Here is a 20,131-nt window from a genome sequence, read left to right on the forward strand (position 1 = left end):
ACTGAATCTTGTAATAAATAATGTGTAAATTTAGCAAATTGAGATGACTAAACTGCTTCTTGTAACCCTAGATTGTAAACAGTCATGGTCAAAACATATTGATGCAGTAGTAGCTAAGATGGGGAGAAGTCTGTCTATAATAAAGCAATGCTCTGCCTTCTTAACAACACTATCAACCAGGCAGGTCCTACAGGCCCTATTTTTGTCGTACCTTGACTACTGTTCAGTCGTGTGGTCAGGTGCCACAAAAAGTACTTAAAAAAATTGCAATTGGCTCAGAACAGGGCAGCACGGCTGGCGCTTGGATGTACACAGAGAGCTAATATTAATAATATGCAAGTTAATCTCTCCTGGCTGAAAGTGTAGGAGAGATTGACTTCATCACTACTTTTATTTATGAGAGGTATTGACATGTTGAATGCACCGAGCTGTCTGTCTAAACTACTGCACACAGCTCGGACACCCATGCATACCCCACAAGAGGTCTCTTCACAGTCCCCAAGTCCAGAACAGACTATGGGAGGCACACAGTACTACATAGATCCCTTGACTTGACTACATGTAACTCTATTCCACATCAAGTAACTGACGCAAGCAGTAAAAATTGTTATAAAAACACCTTATGGAACAGCTGGGACTGTGAAGCAACACAAACATTGGCACAGACACATGCACGCACGCACGCACACACACACACACAGTGGGTGTATGAGGGCACACAGTGTATTGTTAAATCTGTGAATGTATTGTAATGTTTTTAAAATTGTATTAACTGCCTTAATTTTGCTGGACCCCAGGAAGAGTAGCTGCTGCTTTGGCAGCAACTAATGGGGTTCCATAATAAATACAAATACCTGTGTCTGTAACCTACAGAAGTATATATTTGTTGTTTAATACATGTCTGAATTTGATATGGCCCATTGGGTTGACCGGTCAGTCTGTAACTCTGAAATTGGTATCTTTGAGGTTCTACTGTATATCATATACAGTGCCTTACCTCTTGGTGTTAGGGGGCAGTATTTTCATTTTTGGAAAAAAAAACGTTCCTGTTTTAAACGGGATATTTTGTCAGGAAAAGATGCTAGAATATGCATATAATTGACAGCTTTGGATAGAAAACACTAACGTTTCCAAAACTGTAAAGATATTGTCTGTGAGTATAACAGAACTGATGTTGCAGGCGAAAGCCTGAGAAAAATCCAATCCGGAAGTGCCCCAGGTTTTGAAAGCGCTGCGTTCCAATGACTCCCTATTCAGCTGTGAATGTACCATCAACAAGCTTATGCTTTCTACGTATTCCCCAAGGTGTCTACAGCATTGTGACGTAGTTTTACGCATTTCTGTTGAAGAATAGCCGTAGGCGGCCACATTGCGTAAGTGGTCACAGGGTGGCTCCGAGAGAGATTCTCGAGTAAAATACAGAGGTAGCCATTATTCCAATCTGTCCTAGTGAAAAACGAATTGTCCCGACGGATATATTATCGAATAGATATTAGAAAAACACCTTGAGGATGGATTCTAAACAACGTTTGCCATGTTTCTGTCGATATTATGGAGCTAATTTGGAATATTATGTGGTGACTGCAATTTCCGGGCGATTTCTCAGCCAAACGTGAAGAACAAACGGAGCTATTTCGCCTACAAAAATAATATTTTGGGAAAAAATGAACTTTGGCTGTCTACCTGGGAGTCTCGTGAGTGAAAACATCCGAAGTTCATCAAAGGTAAACTATTTAATTTGATTGCTTTTCTGATTTCCGTGACAAGGTTGCCTGCTGCTAGCAAGGCATAATGCTATGCTAGACTATGATAAACTTAACCAAATGCTTGTCTAGCATTGGCTGTAAAGCATATTTTGAAAATCTGAGATGACAGGGTGATTAACAAAAGGCTAAGCTGTGTTCCAATATATTTCATCATTTCGTGATTTTCATGAATAGGAAGATTTTCTAGGAAGATTTATGTCTGTTGCGTTATGCTAATTAGTGTCAGATGATGACAACGGTCCCGTTCACGGGATGGGGTGTCACTACAGGTTAAAGATACCATACTTTAGACAAGTTAAACACACCAGGCAGAAGGCTACAAAAGTTAAAGGGCAATCTATAGTACAGGGACAGAGCAAACACCTCACCATTGTTCCTGTAAACAGTCAAGGGATAGGGGTGGAGAAATGCAACCACACAGACAGTCATGGCCACAGACTGACCATCCATTGGACCAAAAATAAAAAGTTTACAATGCTTTAAAAAAAAAAGATAAAGAAGAAGAATCATTTTATGTAGGCGTGAACAAAATGTAAAAAATAAAAAATAACTGGGAAAAACAAGCTCACATCTTAGTCCCTCCCTGGGCAATGTGAACAAGGCATCCATCCGCAGGTCACAATCAATAAGCACATCAACCTTAATGCCCCCCCCGGAATGGAATGGAGCCCAAGCCTCATTAAACAGTTTGGGGTTCCCACATGAATTGAATTGAATTTTTTCTTGTTTCAGAGAGCACAACACGTCTCTCACCCAATATTTATAAGATGGGGGAGCTGCCATCTTCCAGTTCTGTAGTATTAGCCGGCTAGCTAAAAGAGTTGTATAAGCAACAGTGTCCGACTGGATTCTTGACAGGGGGTACCTATGGGCAGTACTCCAAAAAGGGCTGTAAGGGGAGACGGCTCTATAACAGTGTCATATATATATCAGACACATTTAAATATTAATTCCCAAAAACCTGACAGTTTATGACAGCCCCAAAACATATGCAACAGTGTGGCTGGTTCCATTTTACATCTGACACAGGTAGGATCAAAATCAGGGAATATTCTTCCAAGTTTGGCCCCAGACCAGTGGATACGGTGAACCACCTTGAATTGAACGAGGCTGTGTCTAGTGCTAAAAGAGGACGAATGCACCCTGTGCAGCACAGATTCCCAGGTGTCTTCCCCAAGTTCCTCCCCCAAATCCTTTTCCCATCGAGTCTTTGAAGGCACCAAAGAAGGGTTCTGTAAGTCATGAATGATTGCATATACATCTGAAATTGCGCCCCTAGGAAGCTTGTTCAGCTCCAAGATGCTCTCTATCTATAGCTGTATTCGCAGACCTATGGGGAAATTCAGGTGTGTTAGCTCTGACAAAGTTCCTAGTCTGGAGATAGCGGAAAAAGTGGGATTGGGGCAAGTTGAACTTTTCCTGTAGCTGAGCAAAAGAGGCAAATGTATCATCAAATAATAATTGGGCTAGTCAGGAGAGGCCTAGTGAGTGCCAGATGCCAAAAGCCCCATCATTCAAAGATGGAGGAAATAAAATGTTCTGATTGATTGGGCCTGATAGAGAAAAGCCTCGGAGGCTAAAGGCTAAACGGAACTGATTCCAAATTTTAAGAGACTGCTTTACAATTGGGTTGACACACCTTTTGCCTAGGGACACTGGGAGAGACGAGCACAACACAGAAGAAAGTGCAGCAGGTTTACATGATTCAGACTCCATCTGGACCCAGAGTGGTCTAGGGCCAGTAGGATCAGTCTGCAGCCAGTACAGAAGGGCTCTGAAATTTGCAGCCTAATAGTATGTCTGAAAATTTGGTAGAGCTAAACCCTCCAATGACCTAGGCTTCTGTAAATGTTTTCTACCAATCTGTGGTACCTTGCCATCCCAAATAAAATGCATGAATGTTTGATCCAGTGAAATAAAAACAGATTTTGGAATAAAAATGGGTAAACATTGAAATAAATATAAACATTTGGGCAACAAACTCATTTTAATGACATTAATCCTTCTGATAAGAGAAAGAGGTAGCGAATTCCAAAAAGTAAAATATTGTTTCAAACTGTCTGCTAGAGCAACAAGGTTTTCCTGAAACAAATTTGAATATTTCCTTGTCACTTTAACTCCCAAGTAGGTGAATTGATCCTGGACAATCCTAAACTGAGTACTTGTAAAAAAGCACTTTAAAGCAGCCTTGTTTACAGGAAAAAGCTCACTCTTGCCTAGATTCAGCTTGTACCCTGAGATTGATCCAAACTTTTTAAAGATATATATTGTTAAAGTATTATTTGTATTCTTCCTAGTTGAGTATATTATTTATATTGCTTTGTGTTGTCTTGTCTGTGTGTGTGTGTAGAACTTAATAAACAGAGTTTTCAAAAAAAGTACTAACATGTTTTTTTGAATTGAGAGACGAGCTTAAAGTTTTCTTTACTGACCATTATTTTCAACTGTCTGACCGCTTGCATGATGACGAGTTTCTCACACGACTGGCCTATCTGGATGATGTTTTGTCTCGCCTGAATGATCTGAATCTAGGATTACAGGGACTCTCCACAACTAAGTTCACATAAACCTTAGCCAAAAACATTTAAACACAGTTTTTCACAATTCCTGACATTTAATCCTAGTAAAAATTCCCTGTCTTAAGTCAGTTAGAATCACCATTTTATTTGAAGAATGTGAAAGGTCAGAATAATAGTGGAGAGAATGATTTATTTCAACTTTAATTTCTTTCATCACATTCCCAGTGGGTCAGAAGTTTAAATACTAATTGAGTGTATTTGGTAGCATTGCCTTGAAATTGTTTAACTTCATATGGCTGCAGGGGCAGTAGAGTAGCTTGGATGAAAAGGTGCCCATTGTAAATGGCCAGCTCCTCAGTCTCAGTTGCTAATATATATTATGTATTATTATATTATTATATATTATATTATTATTATTATTATTATTGGATAGAAAACACTCTAAAGTTTCCAAAACTGTCACAATATTGTTGTGAGTATAACAGAACTGATATTGCAGGCGAAACCCAGAGGAAAATCAAAGCAGGAAATGGCTTCTATTTTGATAACTCCATGTTCCATAGCCTCCCTTTGCTCCATTTAATCTTGGAACTACCCATCCCAGATCCGGGAGAATTGTCATTAACTACACTAATTAGCATAGCGCAACGGTCAAAAAAATATTACTAGAAAATATTCATATTCATGAAATCACAAGTGAAATATAGTGAAACACAGATTAGCCATTTGTTAATCACCCTGTCATCTCAGATTTTGAAATGATGCTTTACAGACAAAGCAAGACAAGCGTTTGTGTAAGTTTATCGATAGCCTAGCATAGCATTATGTCCAGCTAGCAGCAGGAAGCTTGGTCACGAAAATCAGAAAAGCAATCAAATTAAACGTTTACCTTTTAATGATCTTCGGGTGTTTTCACTGACGAGACTCCCAGTTAGACAGCAAATGTTCCTTTTGTTCCATAAAGATTATTTTTATACCCAAAACACCTCCTTTTGTTGGTCACTTTGTGTTGAGAAATCCACCGGAAATAGCGGTCACAACAACAGCGGGAAAAAAATCCAAATTATATCCATAATATCGACAGAAACATGGCAAACGTAGTTTATAATCAATCCTCAATGTGTTTTTCAAATATCTATTCGATAATATATCAACCGGGACAATTGGCTTTTCAGTAGCAGCGAGAGGAAAAATGACTACCTCTGTCTTTTACGCAATAATCACTCTGAGAGCCGTCAGCTGGCCACTTACGCAATGTAGTCGTTAACGATTTTAGATTTGCATGAATTCACTTGGGTCTAAATGAGAACCTTAGGAATACAGGGGTAGCTTTTAAAAATAGACTTGTTATTTGGCCAATTAAGCTACAAGACCGACTTTAAAACATTCAGGCTATCCCAACTTAACATTCTTTAAAATCTTTAACTGCACATTTGCATGAAATAACTCAACAACAGTAACCATTGAGACAACAAATCAACTTTCACATGTTTGGGCTATCCTAACTTCTGATTCTTAAAACTTCTATTAGCAATAACTATATATATTTGCATAAATAAGTGTAAATTAACTCACTAACAGTAACTCTTGAACCGTTCAAGCTAGCGACACCAAATCATATATTCAGGCTATCCTAACTTTGATCAACTTTCACTATATTAAAAATAAAAAACTACCATTTAAATGAGAATAGGCATTAGTGTGAAGCCTAAAAGAGAAAGGAAATTCACATGAGCACCACAGTGCCAATTCCACCCATGCTCTACCAAGTTTTTCCCAGCACACAGCTTTGAGCTACTACAGTAACTATGTTTGTATTCTACTTCAAACTATGTGTAGGCAGGTTGCGTAGGATTTAAACCTTCTCTAACAGCTTAATTCATACTATTAGAGGAGGTGCTTCCACAATAATGTGATTTGTACCACATGCAAGGTAAATGATTCACACACCACAGTAACACATTATCCCATTACTCTACCTTTTCATGCTTCTTTTTTTATATATATACTGAAATAAAAGATTCCAGAAATGTTCCATACTCACAAAAAGCTTATTTCTCTAAAATGTTGTGCACAAATTAGTTTACATCCATGTTAGTGATTTTTTTGTGTGTCGGGGACAGCCCTAATTCAGAGACATCAGTATCAAGCCCGTCTGTCAATTTGGACTTCATCACATCATCTTGCAAGTCTTTGTGTGCTGGCTCCATACATGTTTTTGTGAACACATACACAATTACGGTTCTATTACCAATAGCAGTTAGGGATAGGTGATATCTGACACAAACATATACTATGTTGAAGTTTGAACAGGTCAGACTAAACATACCAAATTATTTTCTCCCCATCAGCGACCATTGGAGAGCAGGCAAGAGGTGAGGCTGGAGGTGAGGTCTTTTCCAGAGCCCCATTGATGGGCATAGCAGCGTAGATCAGCTCCTGGCCCCTCATCAAAAATACTGGTCGGTCACACACACACACACACACTGATGAGGGCCCCCTTGCTGGTCTTCTCTATGCTGCATGTTCAGCTACAAGCTGGACATCTCTCAAACAGCTGCAGCAGGCAATCTTATGAGGTGGTGTTGACTGGGAGGGCCTGTGACAGGGTGATATAATAGACAGCAAAGTTGTATTTTGTTCTAAAGAAGGACAAAGCTTTTTACTAATGTACTTCACAACCAAAATGGCTCTACTAATTGTATCTGCTTGCCTGTGAAATTAGCCTACTTGTTTATAAAGCTGTGTTTTTTAATACAACTTTTCAGATATACTGTACATAACCACATACACGACCAGCAGTCTATGGTCTAGTTACCTGTATACTCACCACCATTGCACTACGAACTCCAACCACGTATTCTGCATGATAGGGTCCTTCGGCAGGGCATGCAAACCATAGTTGGTTAGTACGTATAGGGTTTTTGTCTCAAACGGCCATGATAGTTTGAATACGTTGGGGGCGATGAAACAACAGGGGAAGCTGAGCGGAGCTAATATTTATGTAAACTCTACACAGTTGTGTTCTGTGAGTGTCACGAAGTAGGCTGATACCCCATTTCTTGGGTGCACAAATCCATAAGTTAGGCTGTACTTTAAGTATTTTACATCCACAGTGCGATTTCAACCGTCTTTTGTTGAATTTATATAACATACCAACCTGGTTCAGCATTATCTAGTCCAAATATGGCATGATTCCACTATTTGTATCAGTTTGAATCATTTTCACTGGGGGACATTTATTTTAAAGGCGAACCACAAATTACACTGAAATTTCACATATGAAATTGTGTCATTCCGAACTTTATCCGCAACGTTATAATCCATCTTGTGTGACTCGGACATTTCTCCTACCTGCTGTGCTGCGCGGGCTGTGTCCGTGTACTATAGGGACACGCTCGGGCCAACACAGCTCTGTGGGGGAAACGGCGCAACTCAACCAAAACGGATTATAACGTTGTAGAGTCCCCTCTCTCCCTTTCTGTCTCACTTTCTCCCCCTGCACTCGTGTGTGTGTGTGTGTGTGTGTGTGTTATATATATATATATATATATATATGGCTTTTAAAAGTGCTATTCTTACCTACGTAAAGTGCTTAATGAGGGGAATAATACATGTGAAGAAATGTGATATTAATTGTTTGAGTTTCATTATAACAGCCCTCAATCATCTGGAAGATTGCCCCAGTCCTTCTAATGAGATCCGTTTTCCGGGCAATGGGCTCAAATGAGTGAATGACGGTTTCAAATTAGCTTATTTGCTATTCATGCTCACTCTATTGCCTGCTATGTAAAAGTCATTGACCATTTAGCGATTGGCTCGCCGCGAGTGTGCGAGCCGCGGCGGGGGTATTTGTGTTTAGGGTGGGTCGGTTGAAGGGGGGGGCTTCACCTATAATAAAGAACTGAGCAATAGAAATGTCAAGTGCCTTCTGTGCAGAGGTGAATGGGACAAATAAACCTGGTTGCAGAGGGCCCCATCTTGGCATTACCATAAGAAACGGCCAATATGGATGGAAGGCAGCCGTTCTGTGCCCTGTCACGACGCCCTTTTCGGCACAGTGATTGATGTCTTTACGATGCCACATGCAGCCAGTGCCTCTGCTCACCCCTCTGTCAGACCTACATCCCCCACAAACCCCTGAATTCCACCACAACCCTAGTGAGAAGAAGGGGACAACCAAAGCGACGAGCCATGTTCCTTCCTAGCCCCAGTGTATAATATATGGCCATGGCAATAGAACAATCCCCTATGGAATTCCTCAAAGAGGTGCATAGTGTGTTAGTCATATATATATATATATATATATATATATATATATATATATAATATATTAGTCATTTACAACATTAACAAAGTCTACACTGTATTTCTGATCAATTTGATGTTATTTTAATAGACAAATGTGCTTTTCTTTCAAAAACAAGGACATTTCTAAGTGACCCCAAACTTTTGAACGAGTGTGTGTGTGTGTGTGTGTGTGTGTGTGTGTGTGTGTGTGTGTGTGTGTGTGTGTGTGTGTGTGTGTGTGTGTGTGTGTGTGTATACTGTTGAAGTTGGAAGTTTACGTACGTTTTTCAATCACTCCACAAATTTCTTGTTAACAAACTATAGTTTTGGCAAGTCAGTTAGGACATCTACTTTATGGATGACAAAAGTAATTTTTCCAACAATTGTTTACCGACAGATTATTTCACTTATAATTTACTATCACAATTCCAGTGGGTCAGAAGTTTACATACACTAAGTTGACTGTGCCTTTAAACAGCTTGGAAAATTCCAGAATATTACGTCATGGCTTTAGAAGCTTCTGATAGGCTAATTGACACAATTTGAGTCATTTGGAGGTATACCTGTGGATATATTTCAAGGCATACCTTCAAACTCATTGCCTCTTTGTTTGACATCATGGGAAAATCAAAAGATATCAGCCAAGACCTCAGAAAAATAATTGTAGACCTCCACAAGTCTGCTTCATCCTTGGGAGCAATTTCTAAACACCTAAAGGCACCACGTTCATCTGTACAAACAATAGTACACAAGTATAAAAACCATGGGTCCACGCAGCCGTCATACCGCTCAAGAAGGAGATGCGTTCTGTCTCCTGGAGATGAACGTACTTTGGTGCGAAAAGTGCAAATCAATCCCAGAACAACAACAAAGGACCTTGTGAAGATGCTGGAGGAAACGTGTACAAAAGTATCTATATCCACAGTAAAAACGAGTCCTATATCGACATAACCTGAAATGCCGCTCAGCAAGTAAGCCACTGCTCAAAAACCGCCATAAAAAAGCCAGACAATGGTTTGCAACTTCACATGGGGACAAAGATCGTACTTTTTGGAGAAATGTTCTCTGGTCTGATGAAGCAAAAATGGAACCATTTGGCCATAATGAACATCATTATGTTTGGAGGGAAAAGGGGGAGGCTTGCAAGCCAAAGAACACCATCCCAACCGTGAAGCACTGGGGTGGCAGCATCATGTTGTGGGGGAGCTTTGCTGTAGGATGTATTTGTATTTGGCTAAGGTGTATGTAAACTTCCGACTTCAACTGTATATGTGTGTGTGTGTATATATATGTGTGTGTGTGTGTGTGTGTGTGTGTGTGTGTGTATATTGATATAATATATATATATTCATATATATATATATATATATATATGTGTGTGTGTGTGTGTGTGTGTGTATATTGATATAATATATATATATATATTCAATTGCCACCTTGTAAGTACTTAAGTCAATAATAAGAAAAGATTATTGACTTGGGAAGTACTTACAATGTGGCAATTGAATTCACTTGTTAAGTCATAACAGAGTTCTGCCTTCCGCTACTTGTGCTACTGAATGCTAGCAGCAGGTATCTGAAATGGTAGGAAATGGATTCAAGTGTTTTGTACAACAATATTGATAGGAGACAAACATGATCAGGACCTACCTACACTGTTTACTAAATTCTTCAGAAATGCTAGTTAATCCAACAACTTGATTGACTTTCAAAATGCATTTGTACAACACTGGCTCTAAACCATTCAGAAATTAATTTCCAACCTATATGGATATGTGAAATTCCTCTGCACAGATTAAAGCTCAATTTTAATACACCCGCGTCGGAACAACAGGTGTGGTTAACACCCGTGACACACGCAGTCATACAGGTCGGAAGAAAAGATTATGTGGGTTTGACTGCTACAAACTCTTATTCATATATAAAGATATAGTACTTAGTGATCCTGTGTCTCCCTCATTTAAATTAATCTTAAATCCAAATCCCCCCTCTCTGTCTCTGGCAACCTGAACCAGCAGCTTCATTGATAGAGCCTTATTATCTCCACTAACCATGGCCCACTCCTTGGCACTGAATAGTCAGTGCCTTTATTCCTCTCTCCTTCTGACTGGAGACCTCATAATGGCTTCATTAATGCAGAAGTTTCATTTGGTTGACAATGGGTTAATGGCCCGGGGTAGTCTATTGGCAGCGGGAGGAGGACTCTTTTCTCCGGCTTTTTCAGCCCGGGTTCAAGCGGGGTTGACAACGTGTCACCAAAATGTGAACAAACATGTAATTGATGTTCGGACATCAGCGGCCCCTACTTGAGAAGCCAGCCTGCTCTTTTGAGTCGAGGTGGAAGGAACGGGTGGCCGTCCGGGGGTCTTTGAGAGGACTTGGCACAGGGGGGAACCAATTTCTGAATGCCTGCCCTGCTCGCTTCAAAAGAGCCACAGACTGCAAAATTCAACAACAAAAAAAGGGATACGGTTTAATAAAAGAAAAATCCTTCCCCAGCCGTAATGATTCTGTTTGGCCTGATGTGTAATTGCTCCCCACATACAGAAGTCGAGTTGCAGACAGTACATAGACTGGTGGCACTCACCCTTAATGTCGGGTCGGTGGGAAGTGCAATCTATTTTTGTTGCAAATTTTCACGGATGTAAAGGAAAATTGAGACGTGGAGAGGTGTATACTTTTTTGCTTCCTTTATTTAGTTAATTAGCGTACAACATTCCCTTACACTTCAAATACGAACTCCAGACCTCTCGGCCATTGAGTCATAATATTAGAAATGCACCTTTTTATATGCAGTGTGTATGAATGCAGGTGAAGTACTAGTTGATCATATTATCATCAAAAGATTTAAAGGGATATTCGATATCGTTTTGCGCCTCTAATGACTAAATAATTCCAGATTGCTATTTGTGTACTTATTTGTGATGATAATATAGTTGCTCATTGAAAATACTGTTATGGTGAAAAACATAATTCGTCATTTAAAAATAATTTTGTGAAACTGCATGGTTTTGATGTCAAATGGAGAATATTCTTGCGCATCACGATATCTTAACCATATATCATCGAGGTCAAATATTGCCAATTCCCAACATTACCATTACGGCCCAACACTATTGAATCCAAAACATCAAGGGCGTTGACAAAGGATGTGTTATTCCCATCCGTCAGTGGCCTCATGTGGTGTGATGTGTGTTGTTTGTCTAGGTGGAGATACCATCAAGAGCATCAACCAGCAGTCTGGAGCCCACGTGGAGCTGCAGAGGAACCCCCCTCCCAACACCGACCCCAATGTTCGCGTCTTCTCCATCAGAGGCACCCCGCAACAGATGGAGGTAGCATGCCAGCTCATTGACGACAAGATCGGAGTAAGTTCCCCCAAGTCAAGTGCCTTTAAGTCCAAAGACTAAGTCTCGATAAGTCAACATGACTACCTATTTATTGTCTGACGACTTAAACTGTATTGCCTGACCACTTAAACTGAATTATTCCGCTGCTCTGTGTTCGCTACATACTTCAGTCTGAGATGGCCGTCTTTGAAGTCGTTTGTGGAGACATCAAAATGAGGGGTGTTGTACAAAACAAAGTCACCAGCGATTGGATAATCTCTAACAATTCAGATTATCAAAGCCAATGGTGAATTTTCACAATGCCGCTTTACCCACGTATGTTCTTACTCTGGCCCAACCCATGGGTTTCTTGGAACAAGCATTGTGGAAGTACTTAGATCCAGACTCATTGCGGAGAAGAAACTAACGTTTGTGGGCGTGGCGTAGCGTTTGGATGGAGCAACGAGTTTAGGTAGCTGAAATTTGATTTTTATTTTCGTAATGAGGCTTGCTTCCCACTTATGGCTAGAAAGAAGCTTGTTCAAGCCACTTTTCTCTCTGTAATTGATTATGGTGACTTGTTGGATATGCATGCAACCACCTCCGTCTTACAGAGACTGGACTCTGTTTATCATGCATCCTTGCGCTTTATTACAAATGCCAAGACACTCACCCACCATTGCACATTGTACCAAATGGTATGTTGGAGCTCCCTTTATATGCACAAGATGCATGGAATAGTCTACAATCCATGCTTCATCTAGATTTGTTAGTGCCACTGAATTAATTTAAAATATTGATGGAGACTCTGTTACAGAGGAGTGTAAATGCTGTTTTTAGGCTGGATCATGTTGTTTGTTTTAATTAGGTAATGTATTGATTGTTGCTGCCTTCTTGGCCAGGTCTCCCTTGAAAAAGAGTCTCAATGGTATTTTCCTGGTTAAATAAAGGTTAAATAAAAAATAAAAGCTAGGCAAGGCTACCTAGGCAAATTGCAATTTCTATGTTTCATTATTAGCTGTTAGTCGACTAAATAAATACCACCATGATTTAAATTAAACTGTCGTTATTTACTCTAGTTAACCATGTTGATTGTCTCGTGTTTTTTCCAGGGCTCAGGAATAGTGAGCAATGGTAGTTTTGGGTTGAGCCCTTACACTCAAAGCCCTGCAACTCATCAAAAGTAAGTCACAGTTTCTGTTCATCCCTGTCATTTTTTTGTTTACTATATGCATTTTCTTTGTGTTGCTGTCGTTCTGCCTGTTTTCTGTCTTGATCAGTTGTGGCAGTGGAGCCCAGACTTTAATGACAGGGGGATGGGGGACGGCTTATCAAACATGGCAGCCTCAAGGCCAGCAAGACCACAGTAAGTCACCTTAGCGCTACAACTTGTCTTAAGCACATCTCGTAAACATTTGGCAACGTTGTCTTGTATTTTACAATTAATATCAACTCTGCTAACATGGTGGAGCCAGGCTGATCTCTATGTTCACCACTGAAACAAAATGGTCAACGCAACGATCAAGCTGGTTGCACTTGGCTAAAACACTGCAGCCCCTTCCCCTTTTCCACATTTTGTTACAGTACAGCCTTATTCTAAAATAGGTTAACCTGTCTAGGACTGGGGTTCCGCTGAACCCCTCGCCAACAGCCAATGAAATTGCAGGGCGCCAAATACAAATCGTCAGAAATCTCATAAATCAAATTTCTCAAACATACAAGTATTAGGCACCATTTTAAAGATACAATTCTCGTTAATCCAGCCACAGTGTCTGATTTCAAAAATGCTTTACAGCGAAAGCTCCACAAACGATTGTTAGGTCACCACCAAGTCACAGAAAAACCCAGCCATTTTTCCAGCCAAAGAGAGGAGTCACAAAAAGCACAAATAGAGATAAAATAAATTACCAACCTTTGATGATCTTCATCAGATGACACTCATAGGACTTCATGTTACACAATATATGTATGTTTTGTTCGATAAAGTGCATATTTATATCCAGAAATCTAATTTTACATTGCCGTGTTATGTTCAGTAGTTCCAAAACATGCAGTGATTTTGCAGAGATCCACATCAATTCACAGAAATACTCATTATAAATGTTGATGATAATTCAAGTGTTATGCATGGAAATTTAGATAAACTTCTCCTTAATGCAACCGCTGTGTCAGATTTAATAAAAACTTTACGGAAAAGCATACCATGCAATAATCTGAGTACGGAGCTCAGAGCCCAAACCAGCCAAAAGAAATATCCGCCATGTTGCGCAGTCAACATTAGTCAGAAATAGCATTATAAATATTCACTTAGCTTTGATCTTCATCAGAATGCACTCCCAGGAATCCCAGTTCCACAATAAATGTTTGATTTGTTCGATAAAGGTCATCATTTATGTCCATATACCTCCTTTTTTTTAGGGCGTTTGGTAAACAAATCGAAACGGGCGTGCAACTTCCAGCGGAAAGGTCGGACGAAACAGTTATATTCCAAACAGTTATATTACTGGTTGTAGAAACATATCAAACGATGTATAGAATCAATCTTTAGGATGTTTTTATCATAAATGTTCAATAATGTTCCAACCGGAGAATTCCATTGTCTGAAGAAAAGCAATGGTACGAGAGCTAACTCTCTCATGACCGCGCATGGTCAGCTCGTGGGACTCAGGCAGACCTCTGACTCATTCCCCTCTCATTCAGCCCCCCTTCATAGTAGAAGCATCAAATAACGTTCTAAAGATGGTTGACATCTAGTGGAAGCATTAGGAAGTGCAACATAACCAATATCCCACTGTATCTTCAATAGGAGCTGAGTTGAAAAATGACAAACCTCAGATTTCCCACGACAAACCTCAGAAAGGAGACATGTTCTGTCTCCTAGAGATGAATGTACTTTGGTGCGAAAAGTGAAAATCAATCCCAGAACAGCAGCAAAGGACCTTGTGAAGAAGCTGGAGGAATCGGGTACAAAAGTAAATATCCACAGTAGAACAAGTCCTATATCGACATAACATGAAAGGCCGCTCAGCAAGGAAGATGCCACTGCTCCAAAACGGCCATAAAGCCAAGCCAACGGTTTGCAACTGCACATGGGGACAAAGATTGTACGTTTTGGAGAAATGTCCTCTGGTCTGATGAAACAAAAATGCAACTGTTTGGCCATAATGACCATCGTTATGTTTGGAGGAAAAAGGGGGACGCTTGCAAGCCGAAGAACACCATCCCAACCATGAAGCACGGGAGTGGCAGCATAATGTTGTGGGGTGCTTTGCTGCAGGAGGGACTGGTGCACTTCACAAAATAGATGGCATTATGAGGTCGGAAAATTATGTGGATATATTGAAGCAACATCTCAAGACATCAGTCAAGAAGTTAAAGCTTGGTCGTAAATGGGTCTTCCAAATGGACAATGACCCCCAGCATACTTCAAAAGGTGTGGCAAAATGGCTTAAGGACAACAAAGTCAAGTTATTGGAGTGGCCATCACAAAGCCCTAACCAAAATCCTGTAGAAAATTTGTGGGAGCAAGGAGGCCTCCAAGCCTGACTCAGTTATACCAGCTCTGTCAGGAGGAACGGGCCAAAATTCACCCAACTTATTGTCCTAAGTAACAACGAGTAAACTATAAAAACAGACGTTGCACGCGGCTGAGTGGCATTTGATAATTTCGCCGCCTCTTGCGATATGTATATCGCATGTGTCAATATCGCAATTTCAATGTTAACTGTGCAGCCCTACAATGAACCAGGTGTAGAAGGTACACATTCGCTTTCATCCACTCATCTATTTTACTTCTAAGCCAATTGGAAGGGGAGTCTACCATGGCTTTTTTATTATTATTTTTTTTTGTTACCTTTATTTAACTAGGCAAGTCAGTTAAGAACAAATTCTTATTTTCAATGACGGCCTAGGGGTGGGTTAACTGCCTGTTCAGGGGCAGAACGACAGATTTGTACCTTGTCAGCTCGGGGGTTTGAACTTGCAACCTTCCGGTTACTAGTCCAACTCTCTAACCACTAGGCTACCCTGCCGCTTGAACCAATGACGTCGGGGAAACATAAATGTGCAACAAATAACACATAAAGATTGTCAAGAAATTGCCAGACAGGCTTTTAGTTAGTCAACCGTTTCATTTAAATATTCCTATTATTCCCAAATCAAATTACTTCTGACAGGTTTGGGCAAAAGGCTGTATAGCAAGAAAAAAAAGTTAAGTCCATTTGAAATAAACTGGTATTTGTTCTATGTTTAATGCAATGTTATTTTATTTGGGTACAGGTCACAATGGATCCCAGGCAGGCCAGATGGACTACTCTACAGCTTGGGAGCAGTATTATAAAAAGCTAGGCAAGTGCTCTGACAGTGAAAACGCTGTCATACCCACATTACTTTTCGAACAATTGCATTATTTTTGCCATACATTTAGTGCAACTGCAGCAAAGCTTGCGGTTCGGCATTTGGCGCAGTATATCTCCAGTGGTAGATATTGCAGATAACGTAATGATTATGATTCTCCATGTCCACCGTCGTGTAATGGCCAGAGTTGTCTCATTCATTTTGTCAGTTGTCTTTAGACATAGTCAAGATTGCAATTTCAATTAGGATAGCTTTATTTGATGCTGTTTTCTCGGAATGTCTATACGCTTGTGTCCCAAAAGGTCAGACATCTCAGCAGCAGAGCTCACTCCCAGAATACAGTGCAGCTATGGCAGAATACTACAGGCAGCAGGGAGCGTACCTCTGGCCGGGTGCACAGGCAACCCAGGGCCCAGGTCTTCAGGTAATGTACAACACTGCCAAACGTATACTAACACTGGTTCTAAACAGCTCTCTAAACAATGGTTTCTTCCACCAATTAGGCCTCCCTCTTTATGACTCTAAACAGGTCTCTGTCTTTAAACAAGCTGTCTCTAAACAAGCTGTCTCTAAACAGCTCTGTCTCTGCCTCTAAACAACTCTGCCTCTAAACTTATGTCTCTAATCAGCTCTGTCTCTGCTTCTAAACAGCTCTCTCTGAACAGCTCTGTCTCTGCCTTCAAACAGCTCTGTTTCTGCCTCAACACAGCTCTCTCTGCCTCTTAAAAGTGCCTGCTCTGCCTATGAACAGCTCTGCCGCTAAACAGCACTCTCTGTTTATATACACTGAGTGTACAAAACATTAAGAACACCTTCCTAACATTGAGTTGCACCCCCTCCTCCATTTTGCTCTCAGAACAGCCTCAATTCGTCAGGGCATGGACTCTACAAGGTGTTGAAAGCGTTCCACAGGGATGCTGGCCCATGTTGACTACAATGCTTCCCACAGTTGTGTCAAGTTGGCTTGATGTCCTTTGGGTGGTGGACCGTTATTGATACACACGGGAAACTGTTAAGCGTGAAAAACCCAGCAACATTGAAGTTCTTGACACATACTACCATACCCCATTCAAAGGCACTTAAATCTTTTGTCTTGCACATTCACCCTCTGAATGGCACACATACACAATTAATGTCTCATTCTATCATGGCTTTAAAATCCTTATTTAATCTTTCGCTTCCCCTTCTACACTGATTGATGTGGATTTAACAAGTGACGTCGATAAGGGATCACAGCTGTTCTTAATGTTTTGTACACTCAGCGTATGTCAACTATTACTGGCAAGTCTTGAAAAGTTTACATGCATGTGTGTATTGGGATGTGTGCTGTTGCATACATGGTTAAACTACATAACGTTTTCCTTTTTAAAATATCTTCCAGGAGCATTAGAGTGGACACCCATCTAATTAAGACTTTGGAATCATTGAGACGAAAAGAGAGCTATTAACAGTACTATTGAGGTTTCTAAAGTATATTTTCAACACTTTGCGGCGTACCTTTCCTTTTTGTAATGCATTCGCTGTAGAATAACTAAACCTAAAAACTGATATTTTACTTGGCAATTTTGGGATACACTCGTCTTAAGTATACTTTTTTTTTATGTATCGCCTTGTCTTTGAACAAGATGTAGTATAATCTATTTTGTCTAGTTTTTGCAATAAAATGGTATTGGCTTAGCAGTCTTGAGGATTGGGTATAATGACAGGTGTGTTTTTGTGAACAATAATGTTTTAAGCATGCGTTTGCTTTTTGATTTGTGTTTTTACGTAGAACATTTTTAATTTTGAGAGATTGAAATGTAATGTGTGATTGTTGGGAAAAAGTTTTAATTTCTAACTATATTCCTGGTATGGTATCTCATTTCTTATTCAATCATGTTATTCTTCTGTGTCATTTTTGTTTTCTGTTCAGGAAGAGTTGGTTATCTAATTTCGGTTTTGAGACACATGCTGATAAATGAGTTATTATTCCTACATTAGACATCCTAGTTTTAAGCCTAAGTGTAATAAATGCTTATCAAAATGATATTTTAGAGAGCTGGGATATTATGAGTTTGATTTAATCTTATGTATGTATCCTCATGTACATGGGTATTTAAGTATATTTGTTGAATAAGGATTGTTAGTGTAATATTCACAAGGATGCTCTCCCAATTTTATGTATTCACTGCTAATATGGTAAATGTTGTTTTGAAATTTGATGTTGCATCTCTCACCAAGTGCAAATATAAACCCAGCATGTCTTCTGTGCTCAAGACTGCTAAGCCGCTTTCATTCTACCTGTTCAAAATATTTGTTTTTGTATGGCAAATGTAAGTGGATTTATTTATATTTTTGAACCGCATAGCTTCCACAGTATCCCAACCAGTACACTTTGTTTCTTGCTAACATAATTGTTTTTGTTTAAGCAAGAATGTATGCTATGATTCATTAAATGATTACTCCCTACAATTTTTTTTGATGACAAGACATACATTAACCTATGAATTTTGTGTAAATTTTTCTCATATGCACAGATAACCTTGTATTTAAAAGTCAAGTAATTTGTTTGTTTCTAGGGCAGTTGATATCATTTGGGCTATTGTAATGCACATTCCTGTTTTTAGATGTTTGCTGCCTTTTCAATGGCAAATTAGTTTAACGGCGGAGTTACCCAAAGAGCCATATCACTAGACTAACAAGTTCATCTTTCTGTAGCATACAGTTTGATTTAGATACCTTAAGTATAAAGTTTTATATGCCATAAACATGAAAAGAGACTATACATTCTCACTTGTTTATTTCTATGCTTTCTTATTTGTTTAACTCAGTAATTTGCCACAATTGCTTTTGTGGTGAAAATATAGAATCTTTATTTTTGTACTGTTAAAAAGTTTATCTGTATAATGATTTGTCACTCTCCCTAACAGTTTTCTTTGTTGCTGTATACCGTGCTTCAATTAAATCTACTCTCTCAAGATTGAGTATGAATTTAATCTGATCATATTTGACTTTTTTCCAGATATAAGGACAAATAATGATTGCATGTGGACAGCAAATGTAATAACTAGTTTTCTGCTGGAAAAAAATACCATAAGTGTAATGTCTTTTCTGTTCTGTCATTCTTAATTTAGTCCATTAGTGAAATACATGCCCCCATCCCCTCACTTATGCAGTAAAACACATTAGCAAACAAAGTTGTAGAAGTCTGTCAACTTGCGGTCTAATCCTTTATGACTGTTGCCATCAAGCCCTAGCCCCAGATGGTCATGTGTTTCGAAAAGAGAAAGGCTGTGTCCCAAATGGCATCTTATTCCTTACATAGTGCACAGCTTTTTCATCAAAAGTAGTGCACTATATAGGAAATAGAGTGCCATTTGGGATGCAGGCGATGACGTCAACCCCTTAAAGTCTTCCAGTAATTACACATCAGATGACCTCTGCTTTAAATTGATGATCAGAATGGGAGTGCTAAATGGGCATTTTAAAAGTTGGAGACAGGAAGCCAAGCGGATCCAGTACATGGGATGTCGGCATGGGAATTACTGGCACGGCTCTACTGCACTTGCACTGCACTAATAGACGGTGGTTCCCATGCCAAAAGCACATTTGTCATCAATAACAAATGAGTAATAATTCCATAATGACCTCAAGGTGTCCCCTAATTGAGTAGTGTGTGTAGGCAAGGGGGTTGCCAGAAGTAATAAAAGCCTCTGTATTAGCAAAGGAAACATATTCTTAAGTGGAATTGTAAATAAAGATGAGCCTGCATTTATTTTGTGTGCCCCTGAGGTAGCTGACCCTAGATTAAAGATTTAACTGTTGCTGGAGGATAGCCATTTAGTCTTTAGTGTTTTTGTCATAGTGTTCAGAGTGGGACTCGACCTAAAGA

General features: G+C 39.6%; 1 protein-coding gene across 5 annotated transcripts in view; it reads left to right on the top strand.

Moving 5' to 3' along the window:
* LOC139411240 (far upstream element-binding protein 3-like) overlaps positions 1-19,235 on the top strand; it is a 71,451-nt gene extending 52,216 nt beyond the window's left edge. For 2 of the 5 annotated variants that reach the window (XM_071157271.1, XM_071157270.1), the window contains exons 13-18: positions 11,783-11,943; positions 13,017-13,087; positions 13,185-13,270; positions 16,183-16,255; positions 16,568-16,684; positions 17,642-19,235. In XM_071157271.1, the coding sequence (XP_071013372.1) occupies positions 11,783-11,943; positions 13,017-13,087; positions 13,185-13,270; positions 16,183-16,255; positions 16,568-16,684; positions 17,642-17,708 (575 nt within the window). In that variant the 3' untranslated portion in view covers positions 17,709-19,235. Of the gene's footprint in view, positions 1-11,782; positions 11,944-13,016; positions 13,088-13,184; positions 13,271-16,182; positions 16,256-16,562; positions 16,685-17,641 lie in introns of all 5 variants that reach the window. The other 3 variants (XM_071157274.1, XM_071157275.1, XM_071157273.1) reach the window with 2 other exon arrangements.
* Positions 19,236-20,131: the final 896 nt, after the last annotated feature.

This window comes from Oncorhynchus clarkii, chromosome 6, assembly GCF_045791955.1.
Source record: "Oncorhynchus clarkii lewisi isolate Uvic-CL-2024 chromosome 6, UVic_Ocla_1.0, whole genome shotgun sequence".
NCBI classification, from domain to species: Eukaryota; Metazoa; Chordata; class Actinopteri; order Salmoniformes; family Salmonidae; genus Oncorhynchus; species Oncorhynchus clarkii.